Genomic DNA, 26,657 nt, shown 5'->3' on the forward strand with positions numbered 1-26,657 from the left:
TATTTGTTTAAATCCAGCATTGTTAAGCATAAGAGATTTCTTTCAAAAGCATAAAAAATCATACTGTCCTCAAACTTTCAAACAGTATATAAACGATGGATCTTTTACAAAAAAAAACACAGATATAAACCCCGGGTGTTTATAGTTAACTAAAAACTAAAACCCCAAAAATTCTAAAAAAATTATATATATATATATATATATATATATATATATATATATATATATATATATATATATATATATATATATATATATATATATATATATATATATATTAAGTAAACTAAACATTATAACTAAACATTAAATGAAATTTACAAATAAAAACAGTCGTCAATGCAATATTTCTCATTTTCATTTATTTTAACTTGATATATAAAATAAATCAAGTAAAAAAAATCTAATAAAAATGAATAAAAACTAAGTAGGTTTATTTTACAAAATTATTAAAACTTTTAAACACTAATAAAATAACAACAGAAAATAGATCATTTGAATTTATTGTTATTAAAGATAATTTGAATTTATTGTTATTAAACATTACTAAAAATGTATCTAAAGTTAACATGAAAGTAAATAAAAACTAACTCAAAATATCTCTAATTTATAACAGATTTATAATTAGATATTGTTATACCCAGTTAGATGTATTATACATTTTAATAAGAAATTTTACTCATTTTTACAGTTTAGGAGGCATTCAATAATTATAAAGGTGTGAATTTACATAACGGCTCAGGGGACTTAAACAATTATAACCACACAGCAGTACAGCAATTAGACCAGGACTATCAACAGCACCTGTAAACAAGAGGCACCTCTGGAGATGTTTGGTGTTAACATGCTCAATGGCTTTGCTTTATAACAGTCATTAGAAAACCAAGAACCTTAACTGGACCTTAGCATAGTTCTAATACTGTATCTACAGGACATGTAAATGGAATATTTAATATGCACTGGTTAATTTTTTTATAGGGACAATTGTTTTGCAAATACCAATACTTCAGGTAAGTCTACACACCTGGATTTTTTTTTTTTTTTTTTTGCATATAATCAGATTTAAATTTCAGTGGATGTAAAACTTTATTTAATAATTCCTAACAATTAATTGTACTGCAGTAACTAGACTGATTGGCTGAACACCTGACTGAAACATCAAAGTGATGTTTTGAGCATCATTATAAGCTAATTGTTTAAAAATGAAACTAAAACAATGAGCAGAGAATGGCAATGAACACGTATCTCAAATAAGAAAAATGTCTCTATAAATTGTACAAATGTTGAACCAGTTCTCTACTCATTTCGAATTCTCCAATGGAATTGCTTCATTATCATTTCAGAGTGATTAGAGCCTAGCGTTTGCTCTGCCGCTCTTGTTTGAAGTCTGACATCAAAAGATTAAACATAATCTCATTGATGATGGTTGATCCTCTCTCAAAGACGGCCGTGCTGTCTGAGAATGACTGTTTGTAATCAGCAGCAAAATATCACACTGGGGGTCGCAACGAATTAGACATTTTCATGAGTAAAGATCTGAAATAATGATATTCACGACATTCAACAAGACAGATAGTAGATATAACACAAATTAACTTGGAGGTGTTAGCTGCAGTAGACTAAACCACTGAATCATTAATGGGACCGTTCAATTCTGAGTAATAATGGGCATCACAAAATAGCATAAAAATTTGAAATGAAACTAAAACTAGCATAAATTACAAAATTACCTGGTTGAGTTAATTCAGAAATGAATAGCTTTGCAAAGCAAACTGATGATAACCATAGTGCCGACTGTTTATTTTCTATACACGACCTAATTTAACCATAATGTGATTTTCACAGTAGTATGATGAACAGTTCATCACAGAGAAACAATTTTGCGTTCTTCTGTGCATGTACTGATGGATAGATAGAGATTTTCTGTTACACCTGACAGATTCTTAAGACTTGGTCCAAGAAAGAGCATTAGTGGGTAAACCCAGATTACGACTTCTGTTCAGCAGGTTTCCTAAAGCCAGCAGATTCAAAGGATTGGTCAGGACTTGATCTTTCTGTGGTAAAGCAGCGGTGTGCAAGGTTTCCTATAGAGGAATGCTTACAGGTTTATTGCACAAGCCATTAAGACTCAGTTGGAGGCTGCATGACAGTGCAGAAAGCGTTAACAAAGGTTAAAGGTGGCAAAAGAGTATAAACAGCAGAGCATGAACTTAGTTATATTGCTTGTTGCCAAGCAATTTATTAAAAGCACCAACAGAAAATGTCATGCATTGACTTAAATCCAATTGACTTAAAACATGGAAACCTCGCTACAGCTTCTATGAGGAAGCAAGCCATCAATTTTCATGTAGGCCGCTGACCCTACAGCAACAAGTCCATTAACTGGTGCTGAGTTAGCATAATAAGCTCTACTCAAACTATTTAACACTGGCAACTAACTGGTTTATGTTGCAGGGTCCAACACAGATTACCTAAAACAAGCATGAAGAATGATAATGACTAGCATTAAGACCAAGGATGATACTAATAATAACAATATAGCTTTAACAATCGTTCTAAATGTAGAATAGCATTATATCGTTGCAATCACTGTCACAATCAGAATGATAAACAATAGAAACACTGACAACCAATCAGAATCCATTCTGCTTCAAAATTTTTTTTATGCGAAAGATAACACAAAATAAAACGCTATCATCCGTAATCATCTAGCAAAAAATCCTAAAATATTTGTTTCGTTGGAATTAACTGGAACAAATCCTAATTGATCCTGATGGGATTTTTCTTCTTATTTGGGATTTCAGCACAGCACAAAAACAAATGTAAATCGGTTCCAAAACAGCATGATTCCCGAAAATAAGAATACGACTAAACGTGTATTCTGTTTATCCAGTATCATCTGATGGACGAGATTCTATTATGATCACATCATCTTGTTTGTTTTACTATGTGTTGTGTTGTAAGACTCAAAGGTTTGGACTCTAAAGTCCTTTAAATTTAGCATACTCTCGGGTTATTATTGGACAGGTGGAGTGTGGGGAGGAGTAGCCTAACGCTGTCACCTTTCTTGGCAGGTGCTCGTGGAGACAGGGAAAGAGACTTATCTACTCGAGCACTACTCACACTTCGTGTGAGTTCGACGGGATACAGCTTTTTTTGTTTGTTTGTTTCCGCGACAATGCTCAAATCGTGTGAATATTTCTGAACCTGAACATTTTTTTTGTGGAATATGATTGCTCTGATGTGAAGAACCAAGTCCCGTGGAATAATTAGCAGTTTGCCGGAGTTTATGCAGATCCTCACAAAACGCTACAGGTAAATAAGCTCAGGCAAAGTGAGCGTGATTGTGGCAAAGTTTTTTTTCTCATTTCTTTTTGTGAAAGTTATTTAATTGCTTGCTGAATTACCAGCAATATTGTTTGGACTTTTTATTTGTTGTATAGGTTTGGGTCTTCAAATTTTATTTAGTCAAGCGGAGCTCCGCGAGCCCAGATGTGATATATGTAGCCTAATAGTATAACAACAGGATGGTTCACTTTTTTTGTATCACTTCGCTCGTCAGACTAAAGACTAAAGAGCGGGGTTTATGCTGCAGCTCGGTGCGGCTTTTTTGGAAATCAGAGCATCTACGTTTTCTCTGGTGATTAGGAGCACGGTTTGAGTACCGCTCAAGACTGGGTTTCTCTCTTTAATGCAAATGCAAAGGGGAAATGGAAAATCCGAAGAGGAGCTGCAGCTGAGTGATCACAGGGCGCTTTGAGCAGTGAAATAAATCTATGTTCCACCAATGTACTTTATCTCAGACCGGCGTTTAGTCTCTCAGGGTTGCGTTGGGACAAAATGTTAACTTTTTGAACCGTTTTCATTGACAGAGAAGAATATAGGCTACAAATTAAACACTTTTTCTGCTTGAGAAGTTGTGGTCATGTATCTGTACAGAATATAAACTCAAAGTTAAACTGGACAGGCCAGCTTTGATGTCTCAGGCAGATCTGTGATTAAGCTTAATAGCCTTTTTCTGTTCAAAACTAAACTGTAGAATGTAAACTATATTGGACACTATGTGAGATCTAAAGGAATTTTGTTGGTTTTGTAAGTTTTCTTCTAAAAGACTAATCTCAGGTGGCCTTTTAGCAGGGCTTCAAAGCTTGGGACTTTGAAAAAAAATAACAAAAAAAAACAGTAACTGTTTGGTTAGAGGCTTTGCCAGAATTGCTGCATACAGTGCAAACAAATATTCAGTGAGGTTGAAGCTTTTTACAAGATGCTTCTCAAGTTCAAGATCTTGAGAGTTTAATCTTAGCGTGTTTGGCTAAGGGAATCCCCAGTTATAGCACACGAGAGGGGAAATGTCATGTGCAAAATCAAAGGCTCTTTTTTGTCTTAAAACAGCTTACCTTCCTGGAAGACACTGCTGATTCCACGTGGCATTTAGTCTGCGGTGTATATTTATAGAGCAGACACTTGCATCTATTTGGCATGGTCCTTTATCCTTCTATACATTCTCGAAATAGAACAGGGATTTATTTTTAATCTTTGTGAGACAAAAATAGTCAAAGTGCAGCAGTGCGAAACACCACTTAATACTGTTTATTCATGGATTTGAACATTGTGTCCAAATGGATAATAGCCACTTTGCATGTGAAAGTGCATTTGTTCGCTAAGGAAAGTGCATTTCACTTTACAGGAGTGACTACCCAAAGGCTCCAGATGCGATCTAATTGCAGTGAATGGCCTAACAGGAAATAAAATGGCTAAAATCTGCACGGAACAATCATACCCCTCACAAAGATCCGCCTTCACTCCTGAACCAGCTATTGAATGGATCGAGAGAGGAGAAAGGTCAGAGGAACTGCCACAAACATACGTAGACAATCCGCCATCTGGTCGACATCTTGTCACATTCAGTGCATGTCTGGTTTTACCATTTAATTCCAAATATTTAATTTGTCTCATTTGCAGTGACCAGCCTCCCCGTGGGCTAATGGGCAGGTGATTCGATCTTTTTCCTTTTTGGAAATTTGAAGATTTTTTTTTTATAAATTAAAAGTGATTTTAATATGTTATTGCATCTTCACCTTTAGGATGTCCCATTTCATCCCGAGGTTTGGAGGAAGATCCACCAAATGTAAAGCTTCAGAACGCAGTGTTTCAGATATGATAACAGAGGACTCTGAAGACATGGCAGAGCAAATGGATGCATCATGCGACGACAGAGGACAGGACCAACTGCGCAAGAGGAAGTGAGTGAAAATGCATTAGAAACATTTGTACAAATGTAGTATTGTCAAACTTGACCCAACATATAGAATTATATACAACAGCGTTTTCAGCAAATCCTTTAAAGCCAACTGTGTTTCAGCTATGGTAAAGGCCTCATAGGGTTGAGCGAAGTTGAAACTGAATATGAAATTAAAGTAATGCATCATGCATTCTGTTGTAGAGAACGGGGATTTTGAATCTTTTAGATGCCGCAGACTCCCGAATATTATAATCCTCATAGGTATATAGCTAAGAGTATAGCTTTTGTTCTTTTGGTTTGTTGTTCTGCAGAAGGTTTGACCGAATGAATGCACAATTTCTGCATTTCCAACTAAATGAGCAGCTAATTATCAGGAATACTCGGAGAGGAAACATAATCAGCCCTAATGTAATGCCCCGTGATCTGTAGTGGGATTAAGTGTGTTTCTCAAGACAACAACGGAGGATGTGCTGACAGTGACCTTATAATCCCCTGCTGTCTACCGCACACTCACGTCTTCATTCTGCTACTAGGTTAAATTGAACGCAGAGAAATGCACTATATAAAGTCCCACATTTTGAATAATAGCTCCACAGATTTTAAAAATACATAATTCACAAGTTCTTCCTTGTTCATTTATTAAATATTTAGGTTAATTTGATAATGCTTTCAGCTACCAGTAAGAATGTAGTACTGTCAGCTCCATTTACCAGTGTTTAACACATTTGAATCCATTTAGCAGATCCATTTAAATCCGATTGTTAATCCAATATACATTTCCTCCTACGTTTAGTGCAGAAAACGTGGAAAAAAAATCCTATATTTTTCCTGGGACTGGCTGAAGGCCATGCTTTTACTACTTTTATTTTAGCTTTATAAAATTAATTCAATGTCATTGCCTTTACAGTTTCAACAACAATGCAAATCATTGGCCTCTTGCAACACTGAATATGAACAACTGCAACAATACAGATGAGTAAGAGAAAGAAATTAATATATTATAACATGTTATGAAGTACATTCTGCTGTTTGCTACCTCCTAAATAACAATTATCATTTTAATGCAGCAAAAAGGATGACAGGGAGATAAAGAAAGATGATAAGAAAGAAGAACCAAAAAAGGATGAGAAGGATGAAAAGAAAGAGGAGAAAAAAGAGGAGAAGAAAGAGGAGAAAAAGGAAGAAAAAAAGGATGAAAAAAAAGATGAAAAGAAAGATGACAAAAAAGATGACAAAAAGAAGGAAGAGGAGAAACCGTGAGTATTTTAACTCAACTGAAATGCAATTAAATGTAGTTATTTGTTCAGTCTTTATTAATTTCTTTTTTTAATTTTTTAAGAAAACATGTTTGGATTATGGATCCAGCGACTGATATGTACTATCGCTGGCTGACCATTGTAGCAATACCTGTCTTCTACAACCTGATGATGCTTGTTACCAGGTAAATTTATATATTAGATTTTTTGCACTTAAATGTAAAATAACAATTTATATCCATTATGCTATATGCCAATTATTACATTTTATTAATACTTTGGAGATATTGTAATGTTAGAATGTTAGCATTAACACATTATTAATTAATTAGTGATTATATTTCATTATAATATTTTTAATTATTAATTAAATAAATAATTTATGTATAATTAATAATTATTAATTAAATAATGAATAATTGTTTGGTGCTGCTAATTTACTTTTTTTTCTTTAAAACAGAGCCTGTTTTAATGAACTGCAAGATGATTACACCATGTTATGGATAGTTTTGGACTATTCATCTGACGCCATCTACTATACGGACACATTTGTGAGATCAAGAACAGGTGAGATTATTAGTCACTGTTTGTGTTCACTTATATTTAACTGTAACAGTAAATGAAGTACACTCCCTCTAAAGCAGTGGTTCTCAACCAGGGGTCAGCAAATTTCCTAGGGGTGATTTAAATTAATTTCACTTAATAAATCATGAATATTATATTAAACAATTTCTAAATTAAAATGTTACAGCAAACATAAAATAAAAATGTAAATTCTTTTTATAATAGTTATTGCTTTTATTGAAGAATGCCCATTACTAGAATAACTTAAAATCACTGCTATTCAGGGAAGCACATTGTTGTAAACACTGTACATGACAGTGAAATTGTTTTGACAGGTTTCTTGGAGCAAGGCTTGCTAGTGAGAGAATCTAAGAAGCTGTGGGAACACTACAAAAAGTCACCGCAATTCAGATTCGATGTGTTCTCCATGATACCAACAGACATATTAATGCTGAAAGTAGGCTACAACAATCCTGAACTGAGATTCAACCGGCTTTTCAAAATGGCTCGTCTTTTTGAGTTCTTTGACCGCACTGAAACCAGAACCAACTTTCCCAACATCTTCCGAATCAGCAATCTCGTCTTGTACATCCTTATCATCATCCACTGGAATGGCTGCATCTTTTTTGCCATCTCAAAAACAATCGGTTTTGGCTCGGACACATGGGTTTACCCCAACATCAGCGACCCTGAGTTTGGCCGCCTTGCCAGAAAGTACATCTACTGCTTGTACTGGTCCACTCTCACACTCACCACCATCGGGGAAACACCACCGCCAGTCCGAGATGTTGAGTATTTATTTGTAGTTTCTGATTTCCTTATCGGCGTGCTCATTTTCGCCACCATTGTTGGTAACGTTGGTGCCATGATTTCCAACATGAATGCGTCCCGCGCAGAGTTCCAGGCCAAGATCGACTCCATCAAACAGTACATGCAGTTCCGAAAAGTCACCAAAGATCTGGAGGCCCGTGTTGTGAAGTGGTTTGACTACCTTTGGACTGAACAGAAGACCTGCGACGAAAAAGAAGTGCTCAAAAACCTCCCAGATAAGCTCAAGGCAGAGATCGCTATCAACGTGCATCTAGAAACCCTTCGGAAGGTGCGTATCTTCCAGGACTGTGAAGCGGGTCTTCTTGTTGAGCTCGTCCTTAAACTTCAACCACAGGTTTTCAGTCCAGGCGACTACATTTGCAAGAAGGGAGACATTGGGCGAGAGATGTACATCATCAAAGAAGGCAAACTAGCTGTGGTGGCGGACGATGGCGTCACGCAGTTTGTGGTGCTGGGCGATGGTGCTTACTTTGGTGAGATCAGCATCCTCGGCATTAAAGGAAGTAAAGCCGGTAACCGCAGGACTGCTAACATACGTAGCGTGGGATACTCTGATCTGTTCGCGCTCTCAAAAGATGACCTAATGGAGGCGTTAACCGAGTACCCAGAAGCCAAAAAGGCACTAGAGGAGAAAGGTAGGGCTATTCTGATGAAAGACAATCTCATTGACGAGGCTGCGGCCAATGCTGGTGCAGATGCGAAGGATCTGGAGCAAAAGGTTGTTGTCCTGGAGACCAATCTTGATGTGATGCAAACCAAATTTGCTCGCCTTATGGCAGATTGGACATCCAGCCAGAGCAAGATCAAACAGAGGATCGCCAACATGGAGGCCAGAGTGAAGACTCTTAGGCAGGAGGATTTGTCCGAGGTCGTGGAGGATAAGAAGGACAAATAGTTTTGCGCCAAAATAGACTGACTTTACACTGTGTCTAAGGATTACTGATTACACATTTACCCATATAGAGGAATCTGGCATCATTTGAGAGGAATTCTTGATCTCAAAGTAGCACAGCAACAACATGTACTATTTATAGACGATTCAGTCAGAGACTTGGCATTTCACAAGACCTAAATCTAATTTGTAAAGGCATGTAAACAATGACAGATCAGACATCTTCAGCCTGACTAATGTAGGGTTGTCTTCAAGTAATTTTGAACAACAACGCGCCAAGACCATCATTTTTTGGGGGGGCATTTTGGTTCCTTATGCTGTCGCTATTAAAGGGTTACTGCACCCCAAAATGAAAATTTTGTCATTAATCACTTAACCCTATGTCGTTCTAAACCTCTAAAAGCTTTGTTCGTCCTCTGAACACAATTTAAGGTGTGTAATGAAGGTGTCTGTCTCTCCCATTAACTGACAAGTAATGAACACTGTCAAGGTCCAGAAAAGTATGAAAGATATTGCCAGAATAGTCCATCTGCTATTATTGGTTCAACTGTAACATTATGAAGCAACGAGAATGTTTTTTGGCAGATTGACTATTCTGACAATGCCTTTCATATTTTTCTGGACCTCAACAGTGTCACTACTTGGCAGTCAGCGGGACAGTTGAATGCCTCTAAAATATCTAAAATTGTTTCTGAAGACGGTTTGAAACGACATGGGGGTAAGGGATTCATTTTCATTAAATTTCAGTACTATTTAAGTATTGCAGTGTCTGAATTTCAGGCAGCACGATTCCTACACTGAACTTTAAAAGGGTTATTTTGCAGCTATACTCTCTGTGAGATGTCATGCTGTAAGTGGTTTGGAACCAGCATTGGTAAATATGCACAATATCCTTCAATTTTGTTGCAATTTTTGAAGGAATTGCTCCTAAGCTAAAATATCAAAGCTTTCGTTAAGCGAGCATAATACCAATGTGGAACATCCTGTAATGTGATAAAATTGCATTTATTTTTAACATGAGAATAAAATGGAGGTTCCCCATTTTTAGGCCATCATGTTTGGTTATTGTATGTATGTTTTATTTTCAGTCAGCTAATGGAAATAAGTGTATGTTCTGAATTAAATTAAAAAAATATTTTAGAAATTTTCCTAACATTTTGTGTCCACTGTGGATTGAAAGTCATGTCTACAGTGCAGTTGTTGTGGGCAAGATCCTGTTCAGACTTGCCCCTAATGCGACAATATATGACTTCAGTTTGGGTTCTCCATGGGGGCCGGTAGCCCAACAATTAGACCGACCAAGCATTAAAGGGTAGTTAAGGAGCTGTGTTGGAAAAGCAAACATTGCAGGTTTGACTCCTGAGAGGAAGACACAGAGACTGGCACGTAACAAGAAATTAAATATCAGCATCTAAGTTTCGTTTCACATAAGCCTTTTTACTTCAAGTTATATTCAGTTTATTCTTGAACTACTCACTGATTACTGGTTAAATATTGAGTCATTCAATCAGGTTTAAATATATTAACAGATTTAATTATAGAAGTATTTTAGTTATAAAATCATAGAAAATGGAGTTGGTTATAGAAAATGGCTGGGGTTTATCACTATTATTACAAGAACAGCTTCTAATGCAAATGACGTGACTGCTATCAGGTGTCAACCTTCCATGAACTTTGTGCAACACAGGGTGCTAATTAGACTGCCTTTTCTCCATCTTTCCCCAGGGACAGGAATGAAGCAGCCAAATAGACAAAATAGACCCGGGCTGGCATTTGCTTGAGTGCAAAACTAGTATGCCTCCATTGCTTCTGTTTTTGAAGCCTCATCATGTCTTTATAATCAGACTCTCACTGAATCTAATGACACAATGAAATGTTGGATACTTTGGAAATAAAATTTAATATTATGAATATATAATATAAAAAATATTGTAGGAGCATTATGATGTAAAATGTATCAATATAACAAATGTATTTTGAACAAACTTGGAATTCATGCTCAACTGGGCTGTTATTAAAGCAATATATATATATATATATATATATATATATATATATATATATATATATATATATATATATATATATTTTTCTAAATTAATGTTTTACTCTAATATGCTCATCTAATTTGTTATACTTTTTTATTTACTTTCATAATCAGTATTTTGGATATAAAAAATTGCATTATGGTGTAAAATTATATTGAAATATATTATTAACATTTCTAAAAAATTAAGATGAAAAAAAATGGATTTAGAAACAAATGATTTAATAGGATTTATAAAAAAAGAGAAAGATCCCATACAAATATTGATCATGAAATCTGTTTCTGAAGGTACAGTTGCTGAGTTTCATGTGTCAGACATTTAATGCCATCTGGTGGCTTGTCACTGCATTTTGCTAAAGTCCGCAGGTTTACTGTACCTGAGCTGGCACTGCATTTCACTGTCCATTGCATTGTTCTAGTTGTGCTTATTAACAGAATATGTATTTACAGCACTAATGAAAGAATTACTAAAGCATAGATAAAAGTGCTATTTACTGTCACTTGATGAAGCACAGCTGACTCTGCCTGTAGATTTCAATTCTTTTAATCTACCCAGCACTTTTGGTCCCAGTCTGTTGCTCTGTGTTGACGCCAATGGCTGCTCATGGGAGTCTCTGAGATCAAAAGAGAGGAGGAAACTTTATCTCACCTCACAACCTGAACAACAAAGGCAAATAATGTGCTGGAAACTTCCCCTACATGCCAGAACTACGGAACAGACATTAAACTGCCATTTTGCTTTATAACTTATACTTCAACAATCACCTTATCTATATAAGCATTATGTGCTACAACATGTGAAATTCAAAATGATGGTTCTCACCTCATGGCTGTTTCTGCAGAGGCAACTCTTGCTACTGGAGCTCTGAGACTTGTAGACAAAAAGATTAAGTTCAGGTTTTTATATTTATTCATTCATCAATCTCAACATGAAGAGGATAAACACAGGTCAATTAGTAAGTCTCAGTGATTTGATAACCCATTGTACCAACCTATTGTCTTCAAGTCCATCCTCTTTAATAGATGTAGCTGAAGATCTCTCAGAAAGGCCGAACTCTGCCTCAACCATCTCAGGAGTAAGACGAAGATCTGAGCTCTCGGACCTGCCAGAGAAATCAAACCATCATGAATCTGTAAATGCTGTGACAAACAATCAAAAGGCTAGCGGCTAATCTGTATTTACGCTCCAGCTTGAATCTCATCTCTGATGTTGTCGGGCAGATTCTGAAAAGCTGGAGGAGCCTCCACAGGAAGCAGGACGATACCGAAGGGGTCAGACCTAGATAGAAAAGAGTTATGTAAGAGATGAACTTGTTTTATTGAATGTATAAAGGTAGTGTGTAACTGAGAGGTAAATGAAATGTGTGTGCAGTTGCAGTACTTACATGTGTGGGGCACAGTCGTTTCTTATAGTCGAAATATTGGATAAAGTGCTCAAGGCCACAGAGGGAAACTTCTTCCATGTCATAATCCCTTTGATTATATCCTGCAATTTACATTTTTAAGTAAATGCATACAGGATTGACTGTCAGACACTGTTTTTATAAAACTATTTTCAAAATACGATAATGCGAAAAAAGTATTTTTTTAAATTTCTTAACAAACCTTTCTATCTAGAAATTTCTTCTGTGTCGGAGGGAGATGCACACCCACAACATCGCCTTTAGGGACGGTGTATCGTGGCAGTGGACACAAATGAAAGCTCAGGTCACACTCCAAGTAAAGTGGAGCTGTTTTGAAGGCATAAACATGCGGTGCAGGATTCTAATTTAAAATAAAAAGATAACATTAATTTATCAAAACTGGGCCATTTTAAAATATGACTTGAATAAAATAATTTGTACATTTTTAACGTAAAAAAGTTTAATAAAAATTAATAAATAAAAATACTACACTGAACTGACAGAACTGACAGACTATATATACTTCTACTTACTACTTTATATATATATATATACACACACACACTATCTTTTTATGTTATTTTAGGATTATTAGAACCTTTTCTAATAATACATTTCCATCATATTATTATTTTTATTAACATTTTTAATATTTTTTTATCTTTCTACTTTAAGTTTTTAGTTTTATTACATATTTAAAATGTTGATGTGTGTGTGTGGGTATATATATATATATATATATATATATATATATAATATATCATATCATTATTTATTTTTTAAGTTTCATTTATTTTTAATCTTTCTTTAACTTTAAAGTTTTAATTTTATTGTGTGTTTTTTATTATTTTATTACACACATATATATATACACACACACATACACATATATATATATATATATATATATATATATATATATATAAATAATTATAAATATTATTTATTTCAAGTAACATTTTATTTATTTAATTTTATTTAGCAACAATTTTATTCGTAGTATGGGCATGACCATGACAAGTGACAAAAAACATACAAAGATCCGGAGAGGGTGGGAGTTGGGTGGTCTGAGGAGTCCTTCAGGTGCACTGAAACTAAGTATGGGACCTAAATCCTGATCCGATTCATCATCTTCCTCTTGTTCCTTATCTTCCTCATCTTCACTGAGATCTACAGCTGTACAAGTCACCACAGGCAACAACTCATCCTATGAAAAAACAACAATCACATTTGCTTTTTGAAACTTCGAAATCCAAAATAAATTTGAAAAACGAAACATCTTTAAATGTTAAGAGTAACACATATGCATGTTTACCTGTGCTCCGGTGCGTAATGTCCTACTCAGGTCAGCAGGAATGAATGTTGCTGCTGCATCATAGACAGACAGCGGCTGATAACCCATCAGTTTGTAACGCTGGGGGACCTTCAGAAAAGATGTGCAGTTCTCAGAGAAATTAATATTTATTTCCTGTTTTTAATGAACCTCAAAAAACGAATGAAATGTAGAATTAAAGGTGAAAGTTCACCTAAAATGATTAAAAAGATAGAAAACTGTATCCATATCGGTCTGTTTTCATTTGTTTGTTTGTTTTGCCCATACAATGGAAGTCAATGGGAACCAAAACTGTTTAGTTACCAGCATTCTTCAAAATATCCGCATTTTTGTTCCATAGAAAAAAGAAAGTCAGACATGTTTGGATTGGAATGACATAAGAGCAAGTAATTAGAATTATTAAAACAATACTAATCACACTATGCTCAGCACCATTTTAAATAAATAACTGGCTTTAGATCAATTTTAGATAAATAACTGGCTTTCATTTGGCACTTCCTGTTATTTCTTTGTGGCGTGCCACTCAACCATACACAAACGTAAGAACATCTCTCACGTATATTCCGCAAATGAAGACATTTTACAAAACCACATTTAATATTTTAAGCCAAAGGCTGCCACTTACAGTAATTCAGGAATTTCAGAAAAAAATTATAAGACAAAAAAATCCCTATCAGCATTTCCTTCCCGTACCTTTAGACTGAATAATGGAATCGTGAGTTTCATATCCGCTTCAGGCATTCTGACAGGAACATGCCCCAATGCATTCACAGCCTGAAAACCACAACACAACTTCATCCTCAACGCCACAAAACATGCCCTTATATTACCCATCGCAGATGTTCAACTGAAACTTGTTGGCAATGTTTAAAACAAAATAACCTGAGTCTTGAATTCTATTTACAGTAACTGAAAAACGTTTTGTTATAAAACTACAATTATGAAGTGTATCAGAATTATAGCGCAGTAACCATAAGCAGTCCCTCACAAGTTCATCAGGTTCGTCATCAGGTGTAAATGTGTTGAAGGTGAAGGGCAGAAGTTTTTCTGGTGTCATCGTAAAAAGACATGGCTTCTCATCCCCATCTACAAAATAAAACAAATATCTTTCAAACATCTATTTAGAGGATATGGCTAGTTAAACAAAGCAATAAGACCTACTGCTGAAAAGTCTGGGGTAAGGTTTTTTAGTCCCTCATGAGGCTTTCTATTTTAATATATTTTAAAATGCAATTTATTCCTCTGACGGCAGCTAAATTTCATCAGTCATTACTTCCAACTTCAGAAATCTTTCTAGGGTGCTGATTTGGTGCTAAAGAAAAATGTCAATATTGAAAATATTTTTTTGAGACGCTTGATTTTTCAAGACATTTTGTAAGTGATTGGTTAGTGAATAGAAACTTCAAAAGAACAGCCTTTATTTAAAATAGACTGCTTCTGCAAACATTTAAAAGTCAATACTCTCACCTTTGAATCTAATGTGTCCTTACTGAATACAAGTATTAGCTTCTTGAAAGAAAATTCCTGACTCACCCGATTCTTTGTCTCCCTGCAGAGTCCTGGTTTTGCGAACAAGCTCTCTTAGTGACACCAGTCTCTTGTTCATACGACATTGAAGAACAACCTCAATTAAACAAAACACAGTGTAACATTATTGTACTTATTAGCACAGTCAAGCATTTTATGTACAAGCACCGCTAATCGGCATAGTGAGTGGTAAACAAGCATCATAGTAATGTGCTAAACAATAATTTAATGACATCCAAATTAAATTAACAAGGCAGAGTTACGAGTTATGTTACCTTTCGAGAAGCCTGCTGGAAGATTCTGAGCGCTCTCTGTCTGACCTCCAGCCGGCCAGTGCCATAGCTGCTGAAAACAGCAGTGCATTCTGGGAGCTATAACACAGAGCAGTTAAGTAAGTCTAAAAGATATTAAATTTAAAGAAAATGACAGGAGCTAGCTGCTAATGATTACAGGCAAACATTACAGTACAGTACGTGACAAGTATCAAGGAGAACTTTCACGATATAAGCTTATCATACTTTCTTGCCACATACTCAAAACTATGTATTTTACCACAATCAGCACATACTTGCAGTAAGTGTGCAAATTTGGACACGAGCTATGTCAAAGGTTCAAGCTAGAAGCATGACTTCAGTAAGAAAGATGCTAATTTATTCAAATATTAAATGTCACACTTTCATGTACCTGTCCAACATGTTGCAAAACTCGCCGTGAGGAAAGTTTAGTTGAAGATCTTGAAGAGGCCACTGACTCACCGCTGTATTTTAGCTGAAATTCACATAAAAAGCATGAGCATTGGAAAGTGGCACAGAATGCTCAATACGAATTTAACCAATACATTGGCTTACTTTGTATGCAGCAAGAGCCTCGTCTTGCTCCTTCAAAATTTTTAGTTTCTGTTCTGTTGAACATGGGTCATCACCCAGATCAACTTGCCTAAGGACAAAACACACTAGTCCTCAGGGTTTTTTAGTTCACCACATAATATTGTTTGTAATCTCAGAATATCTATATGTCATATGTTACACAAATCACACTGAGCAACACACCAGCAGATATGTTTGGCTTTCTGCTCTTTTTGTCGGACCTTCTTTAAAAATGCAGCTTCTTTCATCTCTCTTGTCTGGTCTGCAACCTTGGTATAAGACATGGCTTCAACAAATAAAACACACAGGTAACTTGCATTAAATAAGAGTGTGTTGTGTTTACTTAGATTTATACATAGATTTACAAATGCAATACAAATCTCTTCCTGTATGGTTTTAAATCTGATTTAAGTCGTTTCACCATAATAGTCAGCCTATAAGGTTTTTGTTATTTAGGATATATAACATCTGACATCATACACAGCACACTGGGTAAGAAATGATGCTGAGAGTTGCGTAAAAAAGATTTTTTTTTTTCAACTCCACCGCTATCACTGCAGATTTTAGAATTACATACAGAGTGATGACTCCGGTGAGGGCAGCACAGAATAAAGTAGTACATGTGAGCTAAAGAATGGCCTCGAAAGTCAAGAAAAGCACCACTGCAAAAGGCCATTTTCAGGTTGGGTAAATTGCAAAAAGGGCATGTAATTGGTAGACAAAAAATGGTGCACTATTTATTATTGTCTAAGCTCCAGTCTGCTGAAAGGACCAGATTAGATCAGCATCAATTTCCATGCTGGTCTGGGCAGGTTTTTGCTTTTAAATGCAGGTTTGATGCTGGTGGACCACCATAACTCTTTGTCTTTTCTGAAAGCAAAACGTCTGTCCAAAAACCTGGTGAAGGTATCAGCATTCCAACACGCAGATACTGAGCCTTCGCCAAACTTTAATTTCCTGGGTTTTAGTTCTTAACATGCACCTCAGTGGTCCTCTGGATGAGTAATGGTGTTCTTACCCTCCCGGAGGTCCTTGTATCTCATTTTGTCTTGAGGCTGGAGAAGCATTTTAACCAGTCCTGCATGAGTGGTGATATCTGTGGTGGAAACCTGCAGTTGAGGATCGGGTTTGGTCTTCTTCTTGCTGCCCTGTAAACGTAAAAACAGAAAGATGTGGCTGTATGCGTGATGAATCACTACATAATTATGGAAAACCGCTTGCATTTTTATATGTACAAACATTATTATATATTATATATTATTGTTATTACTATTGTTATTATCAACGATCAACACCAAAGCTAAACTTTGCTGGTTTTCTCTTATAAGTGTAATTCTGTTTATTTGTTTCCCACATTTGACGGCTGGCAGGGTATCAATTCAAATTCAATTCAGGAAGCTCAGTGTGCAAACAATAAAATTAAATTTGTAATTTGGCCTCCCACAAACCTCTCAGCTACTGCTTTTTAATGGACAGAAATGAAATCGACCTAAGCTAATTCAAATTCCTGTATCTGTACAGCTTAAAACTTTTCAGACCCAGCTGAAAAAAAAAACCCCAGCACGACTCTGTTTTCTGTTCTGGGTGCAGGTTATCTTGTTCAGCTAAAAAGACCAGTATTTTTGCTGGCAAACAGTGTAGCTTGGCTTGTCCTCCAGCTAGAGCAACAACAACCCATCACAAAAATGCACTGTGATTGAAGCTGATCTTTTCAAAATTGAAGTAATAGAAGTTTGAGATTACCTTCTCCAAGGATGGAGCCGTTTTAAGCTTATGATGGGATGTAACAGCTGGAGATTTTCCATCAGACGTCTTCCGCTCTTCACCAAAATGATCGTCATCCTCGAAACTTCCATCAGGTTTACTGAGGCACAGAGAACACAAATGTCATTATTGTTTGTGCAGTAGCATCTAAACTCAGACATTTACATTACATTTGACATCATGGTTGCTATGTGCTTGCTAAAGTGTTTTAGTATATTGCGTTGCTATTGCACTGCAATCTTTAGCTTTGTATTACCTGAGCAGAAGGTATGGAGATGAAGAACCAGTCACGGTGAAGATGACAGGTTTAGAGTTGAACTGAGAAATGACCAGCTGCAATGTGATATCAGCTGTACCGTATCGCAGAGGTGTAAATGTCACTTTTAACGCAGTCTTTCCATTTGCTGGAATAATCCCTGATTACCATGGAGACAACATAAGTACAGTACATAAAATCTACTGTACCAGTTTTTGATCACAAACTATAGTTATATCAATAACTCTGTGACAGCAAAAATATATACAGTATATAAAAATGTGAAGGCATCTGGTTACCTGAGAGTGGTTTTACAGTGAAGGCCTTATGGGGCTGAAGGCAGTACACTTGAAACTCGAAGTCTATTGGGCAACTGCAGCTAAGTGGAATCACATGACTGGCACTATGAAAGCAAAGGAAAGTCATATATTTTCAGTTACATATCAACAAAATAAAAAAAAATAACTAGACGTGTCTTTCTTTATCATTACATTTACATTTTATTTATGTTTACTATCATTTAAAAATTGAGGTGAGTGATTTTTTGTATGTTCATTAAGCTCAGCAAGGCTGCATTTATTGGATCAAAACACAGTAAAAACAGTAATATAATGAAATAATATTAGAACTTAAAACAACTCTTTTCTGTTTATTTTATAACATAATTAATTCCTGCGATGGAGAAGTTACTGTGGTCTTAAATTCAAAAGATTTTTATATATATATATATATATATATATATATATATATATATATATATATATATATATATATATATATATATATATATATATACATTTTTTGTAACATTGTAAAAATCTTTTGATAAAAGTAATGCATCCTTGCTAACTATAAGTAAAATGTAAAAGTAAAAATGTTTTAACAAAAATGTTAACATTTTACACGTTATTTGTGTAATATGGTAATCGTTGTATACCTCTGCCCAAGTGGCACTGGGGGAAGACTAATGTGAGATGGGATGTGAAGATCATTGATAACAGGATATGCATGAACAGGAACAAGTAAGTTCTCCTCATCCTGAAAACAACACAAACGCAGACACGTTACAGCTGTTCTAAGTCCTGTGAGAATTTGCATGTGCAAACAGAAATCGTGTTCTCACCTTGCAGTGAATCCTGATGTTATCAGAAAAGTAACGCCACTCATCTGGCTGGAAATGCACTGTAACAGTGTAAGCCAGACCCGGAACCAGTCTGCACTGCATTTAAAACAAGACTACCATCTTAATGGCCCTAAAATGACCTTTATTTTCTTTATGATAAATTTAATGTATTTAAAAAATAAATAAATATTTTTCTCAAACATTTTCGACAGGTTTTATTCAATTCACCTTTGCTGAATTACGAAACTGAAATAATCAGGAGCGTTATATACAATTTTTATAGCAGGTCTGTTAAAAGTGATAATCGAAAGCAGGTTCATGGTTACCTTTTTGATGTACTTAATTTGGAAATGCTTTGTCAAAGGGGGTATAATGTGGACACTGAGCACCTCAGAAGAGACATTGACAAGTTTCTTGGGAACAAAACAAAACAAAACAAACAACAGCAGTTTTTGTCATTACATCACACTTCCTCCCATTTTCTTCCCGTTCTATAATGTCAACCCATGAGATGTTTCCCTCTGACCGCAGAGTACTATCTGCGGAAATTTGGCCTAGCGTTGTCTGTGACACGAGCCATGTAAACATTCCACAAAACTTTTCAAACCAAAAATGAATTGCATTACGTTTTAGCAAGAAATGAAAAACCAACCAGATTCTTCCTGTAATCCTTTCCTACTTCAAAGCCACTGAAATGCACTTCTAATGGTTCGGCATGGACTACACCGTTGCTCTTCAGTTTGGCAAACACCCCTAAAAGTTATACAAACGAACAGTACAAAGATAAATTATACATCCATGTGAAATAACAAAAGTCTCATCACTTTCATGCTGGTGGCCTGTTAGAAAGCTAGCGTTACAGGTCTAATGTTTAAGAAACAAAAATAAAAAAAAGTGGTCTGACTAGTTTCCAGAAGATGATGGGGAATATTTCCACTCTTTTTGGTGTCCTCCAGAAGCTGGCTGAGGGGAAGCAGGTTTTTCTTCTTTACGCTCCTGGAGAAGGTCTCGGGGGCAGAATGAACCACCTCCATGCCAGCTGAACTTCATAACAAATAATCCACACCTGTGAGTGGATAGTTAACCTACTCTGGTCAACAAAATTTTTCACATTTCTTGTAGATTTATTCTAAATGCAGTTTTGATGTGCTGTAAATATTTCTCATGCGTTTATATACACGTTAACCTTGTTATTCCATGTTAGACACTGTATCCATGTTATTTTTATTATGTCTCAAATGCACTTTAAACCATTTCAGCGTTTTAATTGTGTGTCAGATTATTTAATTCCTATCTCTCCTGAGAGAGCTTTACAGCTTTAACATTTATAAATGAAATTGTTGATAGATCAAATAACTAGCGATCGGTTTGTTTTCAAAATCAGACGTCAGATGTTGATATCGTTGTAAAACGCGCAACGTCGCCATTAAACGAAGAGTTTTTTATTTTAAACGCTTTGGTTTAGGTGTGCTTTTGTTTATTAAACTATATCTGAATCAAACGCACTTTAAAACTCACCAGAAACTCACAGAACGTACCTGATGATTCTCCTTTGAGGTCAAGTCAACAATCCGTCACCATGACAACAAAAGACGCCGAGGTCGTAAAGAGCAAAAAGGTCCAACAATTTTACACAACTTTTACATGCGTTTGAAATGAGAAGAAAATTGCTTTGTGTGTGTGTGTGTGTGTGTGTGTGTGTGTTAAACCAAAACATTAACAATAGATTTATAAACTTAATTGATAAATATATTTAGTTATTCACTACTTTGCTCCAACCAAAATAATGTGAAATATTACAAAAAATGTTTAAAGTATATCTTTGAAATCAGGTTTTGTACCTTCTTTATATATTTAATATAATAAATCGAAATAAAATACAATTATATAAGTGCTATATTTTCATTAATTAGACCAAGTAATTCAAATGAGAAAAATTCAACAGTTTTATTTATGCAAAAATAAACTATTTTACAATAACAATGCGACCATTTATAGACATACAATAATATACGTTTTTAGAAAGTGCATTAAATTATTAGCATGAGAAAACAATGTGAGAAATTGTATACATTCAACAGAACAGACAGCCATGCACAGCACCTCTGCATAGTCATATAAAATTATTTAGTATATTTATAGCAGAAAATCATAAGATCATTCTTAAGTAAACAGGATCATTTCAGCTTGTTGTACAGTCAGTGTGGCTCAGCTCAGGGCTTGTGTCTGCTACATTGTAGTAACAAGGCTGAGTGCTAGTAAAGCAGGGTTGGTTTAAATGAGTGAACAGCGAGTTTTTTAAGCATAACGGATAGAGATGGTTAGGGTAAAAAGCAGGTGCAGGTTTCGTGTGCATCAGGAGTTTGTAGTCCTCTTCCACTTCTTGAATTGGGGCGAGAACAGACGTTAACTCAGGGTCCTTGTCCTCGGAGATCTTGGTTTTCTCGCTGAACTCTTCATTTGGATGGTCCTCAGATATGGCGCTGATTTTATCGTGCTGTTCTTTCTGGTGTGCAGAATGTTGGGTCGCCTCAGCGTTCCAAAATGTTGGTACAAATAAATTCTAGACAGAAATATAATGATAAATATATAATGTTTTTGTTCACCAAAACTATCATTTGTTTGTGTTTTCGTCAATTAAAATAAAGCTGAATATTAATAATACAATATTTTATTTTAGTTTAAATATATAAAGAAGGTTCAAGAGCTGAAAAAAATATTCTAGCTTTCAGCTAGTATATTTGACAAACAATTCCAAAGAAACATCAAGAAATTCTTTTAATTAAAAATGAGATTTTGAAGTAAAAAAAAGGAAAAATGGAGGGGTTTTTTACAGTGTAGAAACAACTTTCAATCAGAAATTACTACATTTCACAAACAACTACAAAGAAACAGCAACTAATGCACTGAATTAAATGTGAAGATTTAAAGCGAAAGACATATTCTTCTATCTAAAAGTATTTCCTTGTAAAATGTACTCCAATAAACTTTAAAGCTTAAAAAAATACATATAAAAAATAAATTACAAAAGCACATAAAATTACTAAAACAAGCAAGAATTGAAATATTTAAAAAGAAATTTTATTTATATTTATATATATATATATATATTTATATATATATATATATATATATATATATATATATATATATATATATATATATATATATATATATATAATATATATATATGAAATAAAAGCTCAAAATCCCATTTAATACTAAAATAACTTGTATATAAAAAGCAAGTTTTTCTGCTCAGTTGTGTATACCTGTACATAGCATAGTAGAACTCCATAAGACACATACCTTGAGAAGTTCTGGTAGTTTAGTTTTGGGGTACAGAAATCTGTACACTTTATAGATCAGCCAAGCAGCCAGGATTGCCAGAGGAAAAAAGATGGCAGAAGCAATGACACAGCTGATGAGCACTAATACAAACACACACACACACACACACACACACAGAAAGATTGGCACCCGGAAGTCATCTTGAAGCTTCTTTAAAAACAGTCCTTTTAAATCACTTCATTGAAAAACAATAGCAACAACAACAATATGTAACTTATGAGTTTAACAAAAAATGTACTTTTTTTTCTTAACTCTCTGCTTTGATAAAATTGACAATACGTTTGATTGAATGAATAATTTGTTAAAAAAAATAAATCACAATAACTACCTGTAGTTAGATACTTATATGATAGGTCTGCCTGAAATAGTCTCAGGTAAAGGCACACTTACCAGGTGTGTTAGTCACACACACCGTAGCACTGAACTTTTTCTCATTTTGGTAGCCTCTGGGGACCACCATTGCCTTAGCACAGTATCTGCTCCAGGATTGAAGTCCTTTAACACTCTGTTTAACTTCTTCATTGACTCCAGTGACCTCCTTCTCTATTGCCTACAGGGACAAAGGTATGGAATAATTATTTATTTGTTTGTGGTTCCACACTAGGGGCCTATTTCATAAACCATGTTTACCAAATGAGCAGGTTTATTTCAGCTTCTAGCAAATAAAAATAATTTGTATAATTTTTATTAATTTTATTTCAGTTTTACTTTTAGGACATTAACTAGCTGAAATAATATCTTTATTGCCCGCTATATTACAGTTGCTGTTTACTTTTTCTTTACAGTGGTTTTAGGTTTAGTGCATGATTCTGCTGGAATTAAGATACATAAACATAATCGTCTGGGGATTTAAACGTTGTCTGGAAAACTGAAAACGTAAAGCATTTTATACCTCCTTTTCGAAGCCTTCGGTCCAGTATCGGATGACGTAGGACACTTGTGAAAAAAGGTCTGCTAGTTTGCCCACTTTCAGTTCTGGAGCTTGGACGTGCACATCCAAGATATTATTTTGGATGACTAGATGCACAGTAGGGGGTCCTATGATTGCTACATCGGTGCAAAGTAGTTTGTATAAATATTAGTTATGAACATCACATTGACTAAAATACACAACAGTGTCCACGGTGCAAACTACAAGCTCATTCACACTTACTGTGCTTATTTGGTAAAAACTTATCTGCATCCACCCACTCAGAAACCAGCCCCTGATCCTCTGCTCGCACTTGAAAAATATAGCACCCAAATACAGACGGCAGCTTTCCTACGTCACATCTGAGCTCTCTGGTGTTCACGCAGATGGAAGCGTTATCTTTTCTCAGGCTACAGGACACAGTAACAAACACAACAGGACACACAATTTATGTAAGTACATAGGGAAAATATTTTATTTACACAATAGGCCTATTCTTTTCAACTTCTGCAAAAACTCAGAAGTATCAGATTCCAGCAGAACAATGGTCCGGTGCAGATTTTATAGCTGTGATGGGTATATTTCATATTGCCATGCATGCACTTGTTGCTGTTTTTTTTCCTTCCGTGTTGGTTTATTTCAGATGTATTTTGAGTGTACTCACAAATATCTTGCCGTGTATGTCACGTTACTCGTAGGATTGTGTGGAGAAGACCATTCCACAACTGTAGCCATGTTGATGGAGGTCACCTTCACGTTTTGGGGCGCAGCAAGTTTTGTTTCTAAGGCAGAACAATACGACACCGTCAGTAATGCAGCTTTTATCATCTGATAATGCATTTTTAAGAATTATGTACACTAATATATGAAGAAGCTCTGCAAAGTATACAAATGAGGGTCAAAACGGATGATAAAAAACATCACAGTAATCCGTAAGTAATCCACACGACTCCAGTCAATTAATTAACATCTTGTGAAACTAAAAGCAAAAAAAACGAAAAAATAAAAAATACATCAATACATTTTAAAATTCGGACTGGTTCTTGACGCTAAAATTAATCTTTTCTTGATGGCTTTAATTGTTTCCAGTAAAAAAGGGAGAAATATGCCAAATGGAGCACTGTTTACAAGCTAAAACAGACTAAAACAGTTCTAAACAAAAATGTTGGTGTATTTTAATGTGAGAAGAGAACAGAGGATAGATTTTTTCCACTAGAAGAAGTGTTGCTGTGGATTATGGAAATCATGGTTTAGAAGTTAATTATGCATTTGTTTCTTACAAACACGTAGCTCACTTGCTTGGATTATTTGTCATCAGTTTGCACTCGTGCTGACGGCACCCATTCACTGCACAGGATCCATTGGCGAGCAAGTGATGTAATGCTAAACATAATGCTAAATAGTTGTTCTGACCTAAAGATAAACTCAACTACGTCTCGGATAGCGTTAAGACGCTTGGATAAGTGTCACATGCAAATACATACATCTTTTCAACATATGCATTTCCTGTCTGCTTCCCACCAGTGGGTTGTGACCCAGTTTGAAAGCCACTGCTCTAAATAACATTTGAAGAAGTGACGTCGACAAAATGTTTAATTGAAATAGGTTTTTAAGTTTAATTTAAAGACATTTAAATAGGTTGGTGGTTATCAGATGTGTGAAGTCAGTTCCTCTGAATTTCACACAGGTGTGCTAAAGCTTAGATTAACCACAATGCAGTTCATCACATTGTATGGTTATGTTCCACTAACCTTTAACAACCAGACAACCACTTCTGAACAACTAAACTGTGGTTTTTCATTTAAAACCTATGAACTATATTTTTCGAATTAAAAATAATTATAATATATATATATATAATATATATATAATATATATATAGAGGTCAAAAAAGAGTCAATGCTTGTAAATGAATAGAAGAAAAAAGCATCGAAAATAATTTCTTCTATTAATTTCAAATAAACGCAGAATATTTAATTTCATGTTTAACTAAATCAATAATCATCATCATAAATAAAAAAGTAATACTGACCAGCATAGGTGGAGTGAACATCCTTGGTCACAACGAATATGAGAGCCAAAACTCGGAGTTTCACAAACATGACTAACAACATTACTGATAGAGCAAGCGGCGGCTGGGAGCTTTTAAACCGGTGTCTGTTTGTCATGCGCTCAAGAGGAACCAGAAGCAATATGACTCAACAGCTTCCTCTTTGAGACGGGGTTATCGAAGAAAAAAAAAAAAAAAAATTAAAAAACAAACAAAACAACGTGACTTGGAATGAAAGTCAAAAGAGTAAACATGCAGATAATTAAACAATCTTTATTTTTGTAATATTTGTGTTTTGTCCGTCAGAGGTCAACGTTGATATAATTTACATGTAAATGCAAAATGACGATTTCTTAAAACACATTTTCTTCTTATATATATATATATATATATATATATATATATATATATATATATATATATATATATATATATATATATATGTATATATATATATGTATATATATATATATATATATATATATATATATATATATATATATATATATATATATATATATATATATATATATATATATATATATATATATATATATATATATATATATATATATATATATATATATATATATATATATATATATATATATATGAGAGAGAGAGAGAGAGAGAGAGAGAGAGAGAGAGAGAGAGAGAGAGAGAGAGAGAGAGAGAGAGAGAGAGAGAGAGAGAGAGAGAGATCTTCTTGGAAAGTAAAATTCACCACCAGGGGAAAAACAGGGAAACTCTACTGTGGTTTGGAAATAAACCGCTCCGGCGCTGTGTAACTTACCTCAACATTCAATTACAGAAGTGTGAAACGTTCACGTTCAAAATGCAGCTCTTAAGACTTCTTACGAAAATCTGACCAATCTGTTGATTTTTTTTGTTTTGTTTCTGCTCTTATTTTTACATTTCTAGTCGCATAGCATTGGTCCACACGCGTCGCCTGTTTACCTGAGGTTTCCTGATCTACCATGCATCTACATTCCTGACAGGTGTTAAAGCGCCCCTATTATGGGTGGTAAAAATACGTCCTATGACCAGGATCGAGCTCAGCCATATTGTAGGACATCTCAATTGTAAAATTATCCCGCACGGAGACGAGGATCGAGGACCGAGGAGACTTCAGAGCGAAGTCATGAGTGAGGATACGCAGGTGTATCCACCCGGAAGTGTTTAATCAAGTAAACGTGACGCCTCCCACTTCACATCTGTCGTAATAATTTACATTCATATTTT

The 26,657-nt window shown here is 34.9% G+C and overlaps 3 protein-coding genes across 3 annotated transcripts; 1 reads left to right on the forward strand and 2 right to left on the reverse strand.

The window, feature by feature from the left end:
* Positions 1–4,750: 4,750 nt before the first annotated feature.
* Positions 4,751–8,788, forward strand: LOC122330119 (cyclic nucleotide-gated channel cone photoreceptor subunit alpha). Its single transcript, XM_043226991.1, has 8 exons — positions 4,751–4,842; positions 4,963–4,992; positions 5,085–5,243; positions 6,150–6,218; positions 6,310–6,498; positions 6,582–6,683; positions 6,959–7,065; positions 7,398–8,788. The coding sequence occupies exons 1-8, from the start codon at positions 4,751–4,753 to the stop codon at positions 8,786–8,788; spliced, it is 2,139 nt and encodes a 712-aa protein (XP_043082926.1).
* Positions 8,789–11,071: 2,283 nt separating this feature from the next.
* On the reverse strand, positions 11,072–20,167 carry cfap221 (cilia and flagella associated protein 221). Its single transcript, XM_043226871.1, has 24 exons — positions 20,009–20,167; positions 19,757–19,857; positions 19,431–19,517; positions 19,105–19,200; positions 18,919–19,019; positions 18,281–18,384; positions 17,982–18,141; positions 17,705–17,825; positions 16,980–17,109; positions 16,145–16,247; positions 15,944–16,031; positions 15,780–15,863; positions 15,371–15,466; positions 15,102–15,192; positions 14,557–14,654; positions 14,262–14,342; positions 13,551–13,658; positions 13,272–13,442; positions 12,438–12,596; positions 12,218–12,318; positions 12,016–12,111; positions 11,825–11,935; positions 11,656–11,703; positions 11,072–11,446 (listed from the first exon to the last, which is right to left on the reverse strand). The coding sequence occupies exons 1-24, from the start codon at positions 20,136–20,138 to the stop codon at positions 11,320–11,322; spliced, it is 2,592 nt and encodes an 863-aa protein (XP_043082806.1). The 5' UTR covers positions 20,139–20,167; the 3' UTR covers positions 11,072–11,319.
* An 871-nt stretch (positions 20,168–21,038) lies between these two features.
* Positions 21,039–26,593, reverse strand: crfb15 (cytokine receptor family member B15). The gene is made up of 8 exons (XM_043222404.1): positions 26,209–26,593; positions 25,398–25,576; positions 24,030–24,147; positions 23,609–23,775; positions 23,348–23,502; positions 22,846–23,005; positions 22,414–22,535; positions 21,039–21,667 (listed from the first exon to the last, which is right to left on the reverse strand). The coding sequence occupies exons 2-8, from the start codon at positions 25,531–25,533 to the stop codon at positions 21,287–21,289; spliced, it is 1,239 nt and encodes a 412-aa protein (XP_043078339.1). The 5' UTR covers positions 25,534–25,576; positions 26,209–26,593; the 3' UTR covers positions 21,039–21,286.
* Positions 26,594–26,657: the final 64 nt, after the last annotated feature.

This window comes from Puntigrus tetrazona, chromosome 1, assembly GCF_018831695.1.
Source record: "Puntigrus tetrazona isolate hp1 chromosome 1, ASM1883169v1, whole genome shotgun sequence".
NCBI lineage: Eukaryota > Metazoa > Chordata > Actinopteri > Cypriniformes > Cyprinidae > Puntigrus > Puntigrus tetrazona.